Genomic DNA, 18134 nt, shown 5'->3' with positions numbered 1-18134 from the left:
TTCACAGCTGTTTTTGAAATTTGTTAGATAATAGATTTTTTATTTTTAAAAAGGCAACATTTTTTCTGTCGTCATCAAATGTTTCACAGATAATCCTCAGGTTATCAAACAGATACCTGCTTTGTTAATCTGTCGGCCAACTGAAATCTGCAACATAGCCGCCAAACGGCAAGCAAAGTGTCCAAGCAATGCTTTGATCAATTTATTCTATAAATTCTGAACCCCTTTTTGTTTGTTTTTTTTTTTAAAAATCAACCTTCGGCCATTAAGGGGGTCTCCAAGAAGCAAACCTGTATTTAACCATTTTGTTTGGAAACTCGCTGAGTAGAGCTCTCACAGTGCCCTTCCGGTTTAGATGTGGCCCCTCAGCTCTTTGTCAGAGCACAGGTGACCTGTCCTCAACAATATAACTGGTCGGGTCCAGTTTAGACATAAACTGGAACATTTACAGCAGCTGCTCTGCTAAACGTGCTGCCCGTGTCACACATTTGCATAGACACAACCTGCAGGACTTCAAGAAGCCATGCAAAACATTGAAAGCTGGATGGACAGAGATGCACTTTGTTTGTGATACAAGCCCCAGTTCTATCTGTATATTGTGTTCTTAAAACCAGTATCCTGCTGGTCAATACTGCAACGGAGTCCAACCTTAATCAGAAATGTCATTATAAAATGAGGCAGAGTCCGCCTGTGGTAGAGTGGTTTCATGACATGTCCCCTTTGCTGTCTGCCAACATCCTTTGCAACAGCAAACCACCATAGGCAGAGTGATCAAGTTGCATTGTATGTAGAGACACTCCATTTTCCTCAGTTCTGCATTAAGTATTGATGGAAGTAGATGCCAAACAGAGAGCTGATGAGTTGGCAAGCAGCCACCCACCAGGTGAGAAAAGCAAAGAAACCACGGAAGAAGAGTGGAGTGAGGACGGACCGCAGAGCTGTAAAGATCTCTGACAGATGAGCTACTGTGGCCTGGATGTCCTCTTCCATGTCTTCCACCCCCTCTTCATCCTCATCGAGACCAACGGGCAGCACAGGTGCTGCTGTGGGTAGCAGTGCTGGTGTCACCCCGGGGCTCTCCTCAGCACCCGGAACCCAGGAGAAGTCTCCTGTAAGAAAACAATGCATGACAGAATTCACAGACACCTAAAACTTCCGTTTGGGACTTCCAACTTCCCCGGATGTGACATTGGAGAAACAGTTAGTTTCTTTGCGATATTCGCTTATCCACTCATGTGTTTTTGGCCGTTTACAGGCAAGCTTCCAGGTGGTTTTAGACTTCATTCTAAGAGTTTGTCTTTTACCACTTAATGTTTAGATGGATTAACGCCTCATCTTTTATTCAGCAAAAGAACACCAAGGTTTATAACCTTCAAGGTGCAGATTAAAATCTAGAGAACCTCAGGCCTTTGCAATAGCTCCTTGTAACCCTAATCATTGCCATTACAAACGTTCTGAAATATCTATCCATCTCTATATCTATCTATTAATCTATCCATCTATACATATGAAAAATCTATAATTCAAACACTTACTCAGATTGCTATCTATTAATTTTGTTTTCCGTTTTGTGTTAAAACCCCTTTATAACTGTATATAGCTTTGAATGCACTTTAGCTTTTTATGGATAATTAGTGCTTTGAATTGGCTTAAATAAATCTTAAAGAGTTATTTTAATTTTTAACTTAAAAATGCTTAAAAATTTAAAGTGATCTGACATGGGACTTGAAGTGTTTTTGCTAGAGTTTTGTGTTCAGTAAAAGAACCTGTATTTGTAAAACATCAAGTTGTTGCTTTCATGTTTCCAGACATAATGCTAAGCTAAGCCAGCTGTCGCCTCACTGCGACCTCATACACAACTGACAGGTGAGAAATATCAATCTTTTCATTCAACTCTTGGCATTAAAAAAATTAATAAACCCGTTTCCCAAAATGTCAAACCAGTCGTTTGGATCTCATCCTCAAATGCAACGGCTCAGATGACAGAAGCTGTATTTCACTTACCCAATGCTTTCAGTGACAGAGTGGAGAAGAGGATGAGCAGAGTAGGAAGCAGATACTGAAGAGTTACTACTGTCAAGTAGCAAAACACACGTGTGACCTGAAAAACATTAAGATTTACAGATATTTCTCTACTTTGCAGACCAGAGAGGCTTCTCTAAATGATTCTGAATAAAAAATATGTAAAACTCTCAGTTTCAGACTCAAGGGAGGACAAAAGAAATCACAGTGCAAGGTGTGAAAGTGATTCCGACCTTCCTCTGGATGTCAATGGCAGCGATACGGCCTGCCTCCTTCTTCATCTGCTCCACCCACTTCTGAGCCAGGTTGAGGTAGGCCTGCAGGTGGTAACGGGTCAGCCCCAGCCGCAGCGCACACAGCAGCATGATGATCCACAGACGCATGCTGTCAAACGATGCACTGGGCACTCTGCAAAAGTAATATTACAAGAAAGCAGCCAGCTGACCACTACGCGCTGTGTGCAGGACATCTATTGTTTCTCTTCAAATCTAAGTTACTTGTGGTGGATAAAAGGAGCACACTCACAATGTGATGGAAGTCTTTCCCATCGGTGCATTGGCCAGGAAGTCTCTTGCCATGGGTTTCACCCACAAAACCAACACAATGACTGGAGACAGGAAACTCATGTGCAGCAAAATCCTGTCAGGGAACATAAGAAACATCCCTGAGAAACCTAAACTTGGCTAATGTGTTGTTAAAATAACCCACAAGCCATGTTTTATTCATTTCCATCTTTACAAAAGGAGCAGTTCTTACTGGATGAGTGGGCGATCTGAATTCATCTGTACAGCATCTAGATGTGTCTGAGCCAGCCGCAGACCGGGGAAGGCCAGGAGGGCACCGATGTAAGCGCAGACAGCTGCCAGACCGAGCTTCACTGTCAGCTTGGTCACTGGAATTCTAATGTCAAAACAACCAAACAGCCCATATGAGGTCATACATTGCACTAAATCAGAGAACAGTGCAATATCACACCCACTTTTACAACCAAAACCTTTTCCAAGCATTTCAGCTGCAAGTTGTCTTTGCCAGATACTTACGACCAGTCGGCATAGCCCTGCTGTTTCGCAAAGATTTCCAAACTGGTAAAAAGACTGGAAAAGCCGGGCTCGAGGCCAAATTCCAGGTAGTCCTCCCTAACCACCAGCACCAGCATGGCCACGAGCAGAGAGAGAAAGCCAAAGGCAAGGCACACTGAGCGCTCCCCACCCTCTTCAGAGCGGAAGTAGTGGCTCATCAGAGTTTGAAGGGTCTTTCTGAGGGACAGGGGTTAAAGGAGAGCAACCAAAAAGGCAACAGTACCAAATACTTAGCCTGATGCTCTCTGCATAATTCAGTGAAGATTTTAAAATACAAATAGTTGTGATGCATTGTGAGTTATGCGTTAACATTGCTTCTTACTGCTAGCATACAGTCTGATCTGAAAATATAGCTACCGTGGAAACATGATGAGATGTTGCGTTAACACCAACAATAAATCATCCAAAAAGTTCATGACAGCAGATGGAGATGAGATCATTGGGTTTTGTATAGTCAGTCTGAACTGAATACACAAACAAACTTGGTTGTTGTGTCATTCTAAGTTATCTCACAACTGAAGGATACAAACCAAAGAGAACAGTGAGGACACACCATATGGCTCCGATATTGACCTCTTTACTGGCATCCACCATATTGTAGTAACACTCGGTGAACAGGAAGACGCCCAGTGTGTAGACTGCAAAATCTACCAGCCACTGGTACTCCAGGAAAAAACGCAGCACTGGAAGAATAAACAGAAAAACCAAAAGCTCAGAATATTCTTTCGTTCAAGCTGCATTTCAGAGAATGTTTTCATGGAGTGAAATTTACTGGCAAAATTAAGCATACGCATAATGAGTTAGTACTCAGCACCTTAGCTTATAGCATATTGTATACTTGGAAAAAGATATAGCGTGAGTGTTTGCTTTACCCAGAGCGTCAATCATGTTGACCGGAGCTTTCTCCAGGTGAAGGTCAATGTCTTTGGGCACAGTGAGAGGCTTGCTCTCCCCATTCTGTCGTCTATGAACGGTCAAACATGAAGACAACATTTTAACTTTGTGGTTGAGCGTTGTAAGAGGGGAAAATCAGAGGCGGGCATCAGAGACGGATCGGCAACTCATCAAACAAAAAATAATAATTGTTGTCTGTGGAATCAACCTTTTTTTCCACACACTGTCAAAAACGAGTCAGCAATTACAATAGAAAAATCCAGGCAGCAAAAGCTTAACTCACCGGTCTCTTCTATTTTGTTTTGGCATCTGCTTGCCTGCTAATGCACACAGCTCTCCCTCTGAAGGGTGCTTGAACCGGAACAAGCTGCAGAGAAAGACAGATTTTTAAGATTAAGAACAGATTTATTGTCATGTACAGGGAAATACAGAAAATGACTCCACTTATAACCCATTCAAGTTGGCACCTGTTGAGCACACACAAGCACATGCACAGGGTCACACACTCATAGAGACAGATACACTAAAGTGGTGGGTAGCCATTCACAGTGCCCAGGGAGCATGGGTGCCTTGCTCAAGGGCACCTCAGCCGTGGCAAGCAGGTGGACTGACACCCCTCCAGCTGTCAGTTTCACCAATCTTTGAGTGGCGATAATCAAACCGCCAACCTTCCGATTATTGGACAACCCCCTCTCACCACTGATCGATGACACATATTGGAGTGATTAAAGCACAGCACATCAGACATAGGATACAGAAACTGGTTGTAAGGGTGATTACCTGCCACTGCAGAGGAGCCAGCGTGCAAATGAGTAGTGCGGAGCCATCCTTTGCATGATGCTGGCGGCCAGCAAGCTGACCACCAGCTGAATCCCCATCAGCGCCTGTCGAGGAGGGAAACACAAGTATCATCCGTTTATACCTTGCAAATGAAGACACGTATTAGTAGGTTATCCATAAAAGAGTAGGAGAGCCCCGTCTACAACAACGGCAAGATACCATTTCAAAACTAGTCCGCAAAACAAAGTTGAAAGAAAATGCAGTTTTCACTATAGCACATTTAACTTTGTCCACATTTCACAGGCTGTAGTCGAAGCCAAAGTCGCTTACTGACAATGAAAAGCTCACAGCAACCACAGATAAAAGTTTGAACAGGTTTAAACACGGGGTGCGTTGAAAGCCCCCTCTCAATGAATGAAACTTAGCAAATGGCTAAGGTGCTAAATTTAGCCAAAACTCCAGCACCTGTCAGCCTGCTGCAAGCGTAAGCCAACTAGTTAGCATTAGCAAAGTATCTCTCAGTAGCTGATTTGAGCTCGCCAGCGAACCATAAAGCACGCTGTTTATACTAATAGTCAGAGGCTCCTGCGTTAAGGAGTCAGTCAATTTACCATCGCCTCTGTCCACAGAAATGGTTAAACCCAGAAAAGCTGCCACGGCTTCTGTACATGCAAGCAAGTCTTTGACAGCTGAACCCACTGACATGTGAAACTACCGAATACCCCGGATGTACTCCCAAGCTGCCTTCACGTGCTTCACCAAAGCTAAGTAATTTCTAAAGACTAAAACCAAAGCTGCTTGTACTGCCGCCACAACCCAGCAGCAAAGCTCGCAAGGTCACAAATGTTTATCCTAGTTTTTATCTGTTTGTGTTTCGAAGGTTTATTACTACTGTTTATAATCTGTTAATGTGATTGAAATAGATGTTAGGTGTCAAACCATAGGTTTCCACCCACCACTACCAGGGGAGTAGGAAAGTTAAAAGTTGTTAAACAATATTAGGTCGAATTCCATGACCTTGTTTTGCTCTTTTTAGTCTATCCTTACTATTCTAAGTGTTTTTGAACATCTTATTTGTGAAGAATTACCTCTGTGATTGGTTAATTTTATGCAAAAAATAATCATAGTACAATCTGTAAAGGAACATTTAGGTGTAATATTTACAGAGGCTAAAATTTTGTAATATTTTAGACATTTTTGAGCCTGACAGGTTTTGTACTGTGGACACTGTTGTTGTCAGCTGTTGAAAATATTTTGTATACAAGGCAAAAAAACAGAACAAAAAAGGCCTAAGACCAGTATCAAGCAAGACTGAGAGAACATTTTGCTTTTAAAACTATAGCAACCGACCTCCTCAAGCAGTCCTCAAGGAAAAAGTGATGGAACACAGTGTAAACATGCCTCCTGTTCAGTATTTGCAGAAATTTGTATAATCTGCAGTTATCAACACAATTTTACACATTTTACCTTTTGACATTTTACGCAGAGTCTCAACTGTTTTGGAAATGGCAGTTTATGGAAAAACATTACAAATGTAATAAGGACCATATGGCAGTTTTAATGTATCCATATGCTTCAATTCATTGGCTCTAATTAAAATGTAAGGTTACTTTTAACCATCTTAGGTCCTTGTTCTTCCTCAGTACCCCTGAATGCCTCTGTGTGATCCTCCTAATGATAATCTCCGGGTTTCATGCTTCCACCATCACACATCTTAACATTTCACTGGATGAAAACAAACATTATGCAAATCATGAAGCTTAAAGTCTCAGATATGCTCCTCTTGCTCCCTGCTTTGGCATTAAAACACTGCTCAGATGGGATGTGAAAAGAGGGAAAAAAAAGTGCCCATATTTTGATCTAATCGCGTTTTGGAGCATTATTTTCCATTTTGAAAACAAGAAAGACTGTTTAATAGTCTTTCTAGTGTGTCGTCTGGTTGTCTTAACACTTTATAGAAAATGGTATATCTTTGCTGTGTGTGTGTTTACGAAGATAGTTCTGACATCTCAAATTACCGTAAACCATGAGGTGTTTGGGGAGTGATGGAGGACAACAGCTGTGGGTGTGCAGAGGCCTCCTTCAAATGTGGCTTGGTCAGTTTGAGAATGATCATCCACACACAAACAAACACTTAGACAGTCGCACACCGTGGCCTGCACATGCATTATAATATCAGCTCATCCTCTGCAACACAGAGGCCCGTGTGCCTTCAAGAGTGAAAGGCATTTACAACGCTTTGTTGAAAGATCTTTTCCCAGAACCCTTCCCAGCATTCAAATCTGTATTTTGCATTTGTGTCCATGTCATTTGGGAGGTCTTCTTAAAATTGATTGAATTCCCCTCTTTCTGCTAATTGGTGGCACCCCTTTCTGCTGAAGATGTGTCTGATCCTTTGCCCTCTGAATTTGCACGCAAGAGTGTGACGTTTCAGTGAGCAGCAGATTTGATCAAATGGAGCTCTGAGCAGTGGAGCAGCAGCATTTCTGGTGGGCACACATCTGTACACATAAATCACCTGAAATTAGTTGCTCAGCTCAGTATAGAACACCGGGTGTTTGATCTTCATGACTCTCTGAAGTGACTAAAAGCTACCCCCTGAGGCTATCAGTTTGTGAGATTCTGAGAAAATAGAGATCACCTTTAAATCAAAATGTCCCTTATTCATATCAACTTTTAAAAGATAAAGTTGTTTTGCTTCAACTCATAAAACATGCATGGTATACATACGGGCAATTGAGACAAACTAGAGCAGTTTTGAATTCCAGCATATAGATGTTGTGCAATAGCAGCCATAACATTCATCCTCCTCTCATCTAAAATGCTCCTTTTTCATGCTGGCAGTTGCCATAAATAACGAACGAAAAGATACAAAAATGACTCAAATGTTCTGTACATTCTACCAACATTTCAGACATTAAAATGTCAGTCACACTGAGAGAATAAATGTCTCTGTCTGGGTGAAAAAGAAAAAAAAAAAACACCTCCATCATTATCATCTTTGACACAAATGCTAATCCCTCTGCCATATCCGCCATCTGTGGTTGAAGAGCCGGGGCAGAAATTACTGAAGAAAATGGACACAAATAAAATGCAAATCCACACGGGCTACAAGTGGCTCCCCTCCCTCTGCTCGGCTCGGGGGGCCTCTTGGTTCCCACACCACTTCCCTGTGTTTCTCCCAGGGTGCTGCTGGGATACCGGCGGCTGCTTCTGAGCCCGCAGCAGGCACGCAGCCCTCCCATTGGCTGTTCTTTGTTAACCCCCTTGCATGGCATTCACCTCCTGATTTGAATATATGCAAATGTTGCAATGGTGGCCTATCAAAGGGCCCCCACCCCCCAAACAGCACTGCTATGGTTATTTTTCCTTGCTCGTCTGCCTTAATTTTCCCCGCTTTTTTTTGTCTCTTTTTTAACTGCTGCCCTCTCTGCAGTGTAGGAGGAGAGCTGTGGGAACCAGCTATGAATGACCAGATCTACTTCGTCACAGGGATTTATTTAAAGAGGAGTGAGACTCATGACTGTTAATTAACAGGCTCATGGAAAGATATGAGAAAGAAGGAAGTGTATGGAAAGAAGCTATAAAAGTCCTGTAATATTTCTTAATCTGATCCTCGATCTGCACTGTGCACAAACCAAGGCCCAGTCCCAAATCCCACCTTGGCCCCTTTGCTTTCATTCTGCAAAAGTATGGAGCAGAGATGTGGTGTCATTCAGCCTTTCAGTCGCATGGGTTGGGGGCTGTTTCTGGATTTCTAGGAAAAAAAAGGATTCCCCTACACAATCTGAAAGAAAGAAAAAAGACGGGTAGCACCTAAAGGTGGATTTGGGATTAGGCTCAAATGCAGTTAGAAGTGTCATATATGGCAACACTATAGTCTGTGGATTTTTTTTTCTTTCTGGCCAAGCAAAAACATCCTTGAGGCCATCAAAGGACAGATTTTGCTGATCACGTTACAGTAATAAACATTTTACATGTTGCTAGTTCCAGTGTTCTAGTGCAGAAAAAGGAAAAAGCTCTGGTGTTATAGTCCCATTTCAACTACAATCCTGTAAACCTGTAACCTCATGAATCTAATGTGCTGGCTTTTATGGGAGCCTTTTTTTTGCTCTTTTTTTTACAGCAGACATGGGTTTTCACAGCAGTAAAGCACAATTGTGAATATGTTCTGTGAAGGAGGCTCATCCAACAGTCTTGAAGAGATTAACATTCAACGAATCCCTATTTGTGTTGAAATAATAAAAGAAAATGCTGGTACGTGATGCAATCTCCCCACTGCATTCATACAGTGGTGTTAATGTACGTTGCAGAGGATGCACGCGCATACACGAGGCCTTTAAAAAATCACAATCGAGTGGCTTCACATTCAGTGTGTATCAGGAGAATACAGCTCAGCCTAATGCTGCTGCCATGCCTTAATCTGTTTCTCTGGCTTGTTCTCACACCTTTTACGGATTTGGATATCAGTCATTGCGCACTTTGACTCTAATTACGCAAATGTGCGATGCTTCTTCGGTTTCTCTCGTTGCCAGTGTTTCTGGATGCGGAGATGATGCCAGGTCGTCCTCTTGGCCACACGTGCAGATGTGTGATGTTCCAGCACGACCCAGGCAATACACGGGTGAATTTTGGCCTCTCAAGTACGATCTTCTACATTAATGTCTTTCAGTGCTTGGTGCTGGAAAATAACGAAGCTAACACGCAGTACCGTAAATGATTGTAATAATGTAGATTTCATGACAACACTTAGGTCTCACGTTTATCGTCTCAGTTTATCATCTCTTTCTTTTCTTTTCTTTTTTTTCATGTGGGGATGTCTTTAGTGAAAAATAAATGATTGCATTGGACTCCCCTTCTTCTTTTGCACCTTTAAAGGAGAACATTTTTGTCAGCACTATGGTTGAACATTTCCGTGCAGCTAAAAAAAGAAAAGCGCGTGCAGGGCCAAATTAAACCGAAAAGTCACGCACACGTGCCCAAACGCAGGTGGACGTTACTCCTTCGCGAGCAAAATAATTAAACAGTGTCACTGAAAAAGATAGAAGTGAATCTGATACACTAACACGTTAGCACTGGCGATCTTTTAACGCATTCCAGGAGATTCACTTACCAATCCGAAGGCGTTTGCAGGCCCGCCTCTTCCACCTTCATTAATTTTGAGTGCGGATTTTTGTATTTTGAATAACAATCCAGGGCACTGCGCTTGAACTTGACCGACAGAATTGGCTGGGAAAAGAGGCGCGACTTTGGCCCTTTGCTCCCCTCCTTTATGGAGAGGAGGCTGCAGGACTGATGTCAGCGCTCATTTGCATAAACTTCAGCCTGTTCCCAATTAAACCAGGAAAGCCAGAGAGTCCATCACTCTGTTGTCTCATGGCGGGGAACAGACCAACATCTCTCCTTCGGTCAGAGCGTCAAGGGCCAGAAGCACCAGCAGCTGACATGTAAGTTACAAGTTCTGTTGGAGCAGTTTTCTTTTTTTTTTTTTTAATTTATTGTAGAATTTGGATTAATTTGGACGTTTTAGTTCCTGTAAGCATTTTTTTAAATCTACAGACATGAAATCAGATTTATTTGTCTTTCTTTTCTGTTTTGTTTGATGTGAGAGTGCTGCTGTACGTGACACCTGCGGCTTGTTTCTTAGTTCCACGCGCAGGGTTTCACTCTGTTATACATTCCCAGCATGCATGATCTGGCATCTGATGTTTTGGAGGGGCCTTATCATTAATAATTCCTGGTCTGACTACTGACACAACAAGGTGTAGTTATCTTGAAATCCTTTAGATTTCGGCGGATTGCTGCTGCAGAGTGTCTTCACTGCTGTGTGTGATCATATCAACCTGATATAGGCATCCTTTCTCCACACTACAGCTGTTCAATTCTCACCTATGTGAGGATCTAACTGGGACAGCTGGGGCTGTCACATGATGTGAAACGTTTTTACACACTTCCAAGAGTAAGCATTTGACTCTCAGTAAATAATTATACCAACCATTACTATGTTGTTGTGGAGGAACAAAATAATCAAGAGAGCCAACAAGTCTTTATTTTAACCCCATAAATTGATGGATAATGTTGCAAGATATTAATTCTATCTCTATATTTGAGAGAGTTTAGAGAGGAACACTTACACCTGGTTGCTGCTCATGTGGTGCAGTTTACAAATGATTCTTATTTCTATAAGAGCAAGTCCATGTCCAGGATGATACCCAGCTGCAGAATCTGAGCTTTCTTGGATAACTCAGCATTAATAAAACATCTATTTTGCATAACATTTACTTTGTTTTGTTTTTAAATCTCTTTTAACTTAGGAGTTCCTCTCCATCATCACAAAACCACTGCAGCACTCAGTAACGGCAGTACTTAGGCGCTAATTTGGCCGCATGACAAATATTGGCACCCTGTTGGTCTTCATTTATGACCTTTGACACCTTTATGTCCCCGTGTCAGGTCAGACCCCTTTGAAGAGCAGTTATTACAATTCCCAGAAGTGGCCGCTTGAATTGGTCAGTTATTAGCAGTTGAACCCAACGGGGCTCAGTGTGGTCATGCATGATGACAGCCATTCAAATTTGACAGAAATACATGATTTTTAAGGGCAAGTTGGGCTCAGTTTGTAACAGGAAGATTGGGATGGTTGACTCTTGGTTATGAGTGCAAACAAAAAGATCAAGGTGAACATTTGTGGGGCAATACAACGAAGCAAAATCATTTCCTCCTGGAATCATACAACCGTCACGTTAGATAAACAACATTTTTATCAAGGAAAAAAAGTCTATATTTTAAAATATATACCGTCCAGTTTCCCTAAATGCACCAGACATAATAAGACACTACAATAAATAAACTTATTTAGAAATCAGTTACATAATACATTTAATGTTTTGTGAAATCTTTATAAATAGAAAAACTCAATATTTAATAAATCAGCAGAAACTTAACTAAGAAAGACAGTTCACGAGCGCAGATTTCTCTTTTTTGCTTTTTGTAACGAGGAACTGTTCACTTTACTGCCTGTCAAGACGAATCTGTATTATGTGTTGCATTGTTTCTTATTTTACATGTTTAAACACTAACGTTTCAGCCGAAAAGTATGAAAGTCTGATTTTATTTTATTTTTCGGCTAATTTGATTTTGATATACGAGTCAGTAATTGCTGACATCAAACCACAAAAATGCACGTATGAATGCAGCCTCGTTGTTCTGTGTAAAGCCTATCAAAACGCTACATAAACCAAACTGCAATAAGATAAGGACGCGCAAACAAGAAAAACTGACGAAATCCAGCCCTTTTTAAAAAAAAATCTCAGAATCGCATTTGAAAATAAATCTTGAAGATCACAGTTTTAGGCTGATAAACATGAAAAACTGAACATTTTCAGAGGTATTTGGAGAAGTTATTTTGCATCTCGTGTGGTATTACTTTTTATGAATGGAAACTCCGTTCTGCTGCAGATAAAACGATGGCCACAAAGACAATGTTACTGTTTTATTATGCTGCTTTTTAGGCCATGATTTCTGGGCAGGTTGCTTAAACATCACCTTGTTATTCTGCGCTTCACAGCTAGTATAGTCTGCAATATTCCAGGTTTTCACTGTCGAATGAGTGGATATTTTTATTTGATCTTATTTCCTCAAAGCTGTACGGAATTAAATCATTTGTATTTCGCCCGAAACATCACATGGGCCAACTCAGTTTGAAACTAAAATTGGTCAACGATGATTTCGATGCCATGAATGAATAAATCATTAATTATGGTGACACCTAAAACCTCTCGAGATGTCCCAACTTCACCTGCAGTTAGTCTGAATGCATTCAGGTCTGACTCTGGCTCCATAACATACAAGATATGCATAATAAAATATTCCACTACATCCACTTTGATTCTACATTTCCATTTACATAGTTGCAACGAGGTGTTTTACGCAGTTTTCTATGCGCTGTGGATGTAGGCCGGAGACGTCACGCGTACAGGCCCGAGCTGAGCTCTAGTGTTGCTTTTTGCTGCCGCTAGGTGTCGTAGTTCGTACTTTTAAATCCAAGCTATTTTACAGTGGTTTGCACTTGCAGGCCCGGAGGGCCACCATTTCAAATGTTCCAAACGTTCGAGTTTATGATTTAGCCCACATATGTGTGTGGACGTTCAATAAAAACAAGAAGATGTTAATGTATCAGTGAAAGGGCGCTGGGTTGTTCATTTAAATCTGCAGCTAAATGACATCAGAGTGGCTAAAAGTGTGACAAATTGTTGGCCTATAAATGTAAAACAAGTCTAGCTTCTGAACTTCTATTATTCAGTGAGAGTTCCCTGTTGTATGTGATCAATGGATTCCAGAAAATGAAAATATGGCTTAAAGTGAGATTTTCCTTGCATACAGATGGCTTTAGCAGCCACCTGACTGCTAAAATAATAATTTCTTCTCTGTCTGCTTTGTGTCCTGCGTGGAGCATTGATTTAATCTGACCATCGTTTGTTCCAAACTGTTTTTGTGCATGTAGTATATATATGTTTTCTTTTTATCATTAATAGTATCATCATCATTATTTTAAACTCCACTCAGTAACTTCTAAACTCTGACTTTTACTTTGTCAAGTAAGCTTCCTCGTGTTATAATCCGAGGCTCCCACACACAGGCGTATAGGATCACACATTTAGGTAAAAATGTATCCCAGCGCCTGACGTCAGCACGTCGGCAAACACGTCAATTTCAAGGGCTGGATTCTTACTGCGCGTTGACTCCTCTTCGTCTCCGTTTTTGCACCCACACTCTGATCTTTTTATTTTCATCAGTCTGATTTCAGTAGAATTCCTTCGGCCGACATTTGGCACGACTGCCCACCGCGCGCACCGTTACTCACAAAAAACGACGGAGACACGTGAATCAACGTGACCCACAGGAGCTCAGGGGAAGCGTCAGCTTGTACCGGCGCTGCTAAGGCTGCGGCATCTGCACACACCGCTGCTGCGTGCTCAGCTTCGAGCTTGCCTCTACCTTAGATCGCCTGTCTTTGTCGCGTTCCTGCTGCAACCGACGCACAGACTCAACTACAGCATTTAGACCCGCAGCCGCCATAGGCTGCTGCCGCCTCAGGGGCGGTCTGGTTCGAGCTTTCCGCAAGACGTGGTCACAGGTGCCTCAGCGCAGCGAGGCGCAGGTGTTCTGTGCACTGCCGTCAGGCTTGTAAGAAGGAGATGGAGAGTCTGGGCGTCTTCTTCGTGCCACAAAATTTGATGTGCCCAACGGGGTGCTTGCGTAGTTTGGCGAGCTTTTTTTATGCACCCTCCTCCCTTTGTGAAAGGTTGTGGGTCTGCTGCGTCTGTTTCCCGAAGGCCTTCGGTTTCGTCCTCCACCCCTCAGTGCGAACCTCTAACACGCAGCGACAGAGGCTGCACGTGGCTCAGCACGTCGGTCAAATGTTGGAAGCAAGGAGGGAGCCGACATTCAAGCAGAACTTAAGTTCACAGTAACTGGTCGAGGAGGAATGTTTCGGCTACTGTAGACGTTGTGTAGATCAGCAGCCGGTATGTGTGCATGTGTGTGTGTGTGTGTGTCAGGGAGAGAGACACAGAGAGAGAGAGAGGGAGTGGGATAGAGAGAAAGAAAGAGGGGGGACCGGCGACGCAGCAGCTTTGCTCAGACTGTCATCCGAGGCTGCTGAGCAGATGATGTTGGGAAACAAGGAGCATGATGCTGGCAGCTTAAGCCTTCGGCATAAAGAGAGAGTAATCCCGATTTTTTTCTTTACTTTACTTTCTTCTTTTTTAAAAAAAGTAAACAAACGAACAAAAAGCATCTCTGAGTTGGATCGAGTCACTGTGCAGGTTCCCGTCAGTGAAAGCTGACATCGCTGTGGGCTTTCTCCTTGGACTTTGGGCTCTTGTAGCTGAGTGGCTGTTGAGAGACGAGGCTTCAAATTCTGAAACTGGGATTTACTCAAACTTTATGTCTCGTAAGTATATCTGTATGATTTATTTAAGGTCAGCCGGTTTTAACCTTCAAGCTATGGAAAATTGGACGCTTGACTAAAATGCTAATAATATTAATAATGATAATATTAGTTTTACTAAAATAAATAGTAAATAAAAACATTGTAAAAATGATAACTTTGGGTAGAAATTTCACGGTGGTTAAAGCGCTGTCAGTTGCTTTGAAACGCAAACTGATGAGTGGCAGCCGGCTGCTCCATCCCATATTACCGGGAGCATCCATTGAGCGCTGATGAGGCGGGCTGAGTGGCCCCGGAGCTGGCGTTTAGAAAGCAAACAGTTGTGTGATTGTTAGCAGAGCCTGGGAAAATGTCCCCTTGGCTGGGAGGTGGAGGGACTTGACGCCAGAGCCTCTTGTTAAGAAGACTTGTGTGCTCCCAGACAGCATTGTGATGCTAATGAGCACCAGCACGTTGTTGAACTTGATGTTGACTTTTTTTTCCTTTCTTTTACTGGGTGATTTTTTTCTTTCTTTCCTTCTTTTTTTTTTTCTTTTCCTCTTGGTAACTTGTTTGCGGAAAAAAATCCTCTCCGGAGCTACAGTGTGAAATTAATTAATCAAGCCATTGCAGCTGACTATGATAGAGTCACCAACTCCTTAGAGAAACAGCGAGTCACATTTCTTTCTTATTTTTAATGTTCTTTTCCCTATTTGATTTTTTTTTAGCATTAAAAAAATCATTTTCACCAGACATTTCCCAGAGAGTGGGACCAGTGACTTAGGCCTGCTAATCTTAATTCTTTTTAGACTTCAAGTGACATTTAAAGATTTATGTCAAATTAAGCCGTTGCATTTTTAAAAAAGATAGATTATTCTTGGCAATAAACACAAAGAAACAATTTAGATAAAGAACTGCGAGAGTGTTGCTTTGAATTTTTATTGATAAGCTAAAAACAAAACACTTAAACTACATAAGAATTGTGTAGCTTTTTTTAAAGAAAATATCAAATTATTTCTTTCTTCCTTTCTTATACTATGCAACAGTTGTAGGCCTAATGCAAACTATATTGCTATTACTGAACTGCTCTTTTACAATAAGCTTCTAATCAAGGCTGACGTGATCTAATGTCACTTCAAGTAAAACATAAAACCAGAATTGTTCAATCTACTGTGATAAGCTCCGATACGAGATGTTACTCATATGAAGTTTATCTTATTCTAATTAATCTCTTTTTATTTTACACAATATGGACTATCTTCACATGTAAAATTTCACCTGAAATTATACAATTTAAATTCAATGATACATTGAAATTGTGGTTATTTCAAATAAATAAATAAAAGAGAGAAAGGAAAAAAATGTATCTACATTCGTATCTTGAAGCGTGTTTTCAGGTTTATATATTATTTACACCGAAATCTATTTCAGTCAGGGTATTTAGGCAGTGTAACCCCTCCATTAACATATGTGACTGGAAATACATATATATTTATATGTGTGTGTGTGTGCGCGCGTGCGTGTGTGTATATCACACACTTTAGATGTGTTAGATATGCATTATGGTTTAGTGAGACTCCAGTTGGTTTAGATTTGTCTTCACAAACTATTCTACCGTTTTCCCCTCTTTTGAAACTTCAGCACTGAAACGCAATGAATGTAATTTCGTTGGTTTCAGCACCAAGGACAGAGCCTGTGCGTTTCTGCTGCATATGCTGAAGAGGATTCGCCAAAGCTCTCTTTGAAGATATCTAAACTGAAATGTATTTATTTAAAATTCCATTCAACCATAGAAGGCTTTGCTTTATTTATTCAGCCTATGTGACAAAAAAAAAAGAAAGAAAGAGCGAGAGAACAAACGAATTCGTATTTTATTTTTCTGTTAGACACGTACGCTTTAGAAACGGAATAGAAATGATAGGGAGCGTTTTTTTATATTCAGAACAAAAATAGGAGCAAAGAAGACGCATAAAGAACATACTGGAATAGGACAGAACAGAATAGAATATAACAGAATAGAAAAGATTAGAATAGCAAATAATAGAACAGAATAGAATAGAAAACTCCCTGTCAAGATGAGGGGTTCAGCTTGTTGTCTGTGGACCATTTACTGTATTTAATGTCTGGCAGGACGTGACGCAGTCAGGGGGCGTGTTCAGTGAATGAACGTGAAGCTGATGAGAGTAAGAACTGAGAGTCCAACTGTATCAATGTACAGTCCGTTCATTGTTCAGCAGAGGCAAAGCAAACATGACCCCCCCAACACACACACACGCGCAAACAGTTACTTTTGACCCTACGGCTTGAAGTGGTGGTAGCCAGTGTTGTGGCAATCTATTCATGTTATTAAATTAATATTTCCTTAATTTGATATTTTTAGACATGCATAGTTGGTCAGCCAAAATGACACCACTTCTTACATTAATTGGCATTAAATTGGTTGCTGAGATGCAAGCAGGGAATATATTATTTTGTTTTGAGCCGGTTTTATTGTCTTTAATGTGACTAAACATCACACATCTAAATGTGTGAAAAATTAGGTTTCCGCTCACTCAAGATTATACTCAAATCGTGTCTGTACAGAAATACTGCTGTAGTTTACACTCTAAATTTATTCAAATATTTTTATAGGGAATCTTCCCTGAGCTGAAAACTGACAGAGCTGATTAATTTTTTTTTCAAATTTTAACAAATTAGTGCGAATGAACAATTGGAGCCATGAATCGAGACAGAGAGGTTTGTTGTTTTGGATGTCAGTTTAAATCCGGTCTTGTGTGGATTCTCTATTTAACATGTTGCTTATGATGATAACAAGCTAACGCATGCGTCTGTGGGGCTTCGGGGTGATTTAAGCAAAAGCGCACAGAAGAGATCTGTAGACTATCTTTCCCTAAATTTAGTCAATTTGACCTCCAGATAATCTCCTCCCTGAAAGGATTACTTATAACATTAATATACAGATATCTGAAGGACTCGTTTTAGCTGGAAGAGGAAATTAAAAACTAGTGTGGACAAAATGGTAAAGTGGAGCTTTATAAAGCCATAATTGAACCTATTTTCTTTTAATGAAGAAAATCAAATCACCACACGAAACACTATACTGAATCCTCTCGTCTGGGGCCAGCAGGTTGTCACTTTGCTCAATACCCGTGATTGACTGCTTCGTTTGCAAACTTTCTGTCCTTGTTTACGCGAACAGGGTGTGGTTCAATACGAGGATTCTTCACTGTCAGCCTTTAAACGTGGCCACGTGTGTGATATTTTGCCCAAGGTCTGTGCAGTCAGGGTGATTGTGAGGGTGGAACCGTGAAGGCAAAGATGTGGAAGATGTTTGGCACATTAACATCACAAGTGGTTTGTGAAATGGTGCAGCTTCAGGAGCTGGACCTTGTTCAGAGTCAATAATATAGTTTGCTGTTGGAGATTTA

General features: G+C 41.2%; 1 protein-coding gene across 1 annotated transcript; it reads right to left on the bottom strand.

The window, feature by feature from the left end:
• Positions 1 to 227: 227 nt before the first annotated feature.
• On the bottom strand, positions 228 to 5504 carry tmem161a (transmembrane protein 161A). The gene is made up of 11 exons (XM_072389779.1): positions 5387 to 5504; positions 4776 to 4879; positions 4279 to 4362; positions 3974 to 4065; positions 3628 to 3784; positions 3063 to 3278; positions 2779 to 2922; positions 2548 to 2661; positions 2256 to 2430; positions 2005 to 2101; positions 228 to 1109 (listed from the first exon to the last, which is right to left on the bottom strand). The coding sequence occupies exons 1-11, from the start codon at positions 5387 to 5389 to the stop codon at positions 808 to 810; spliced, it is 1488 nt and encodes a 495-aa protein (XP_072245880.1). The 5' UTR covers positions 5390 to 5504; the 3' UTR covers positions 228 to 807.
• Positions 5505 to 18134: the final 12630 nt, after the last annotated feature.

Source organism: Leuresthes tenuis, unplaced genomic scaffold, assembly GCF_036924035.1.
Source record: "Leuresthes tenuis unplaced genomic scaffold, fLeuTen1.0.hap1 SCAF_7, whole genome shotgun sequence".
Classification (NCBI taxonomy): domain Eukaryota; kingdom Metazoa; phylum Chordata; class Actinopteri; order Atheriniformes; family Atherinopsidae; genus Leuresthes; species Leuresthes tenuis.
This window is presented reverse-complemented; position numbering and strand designations above follow the sequence as displayed.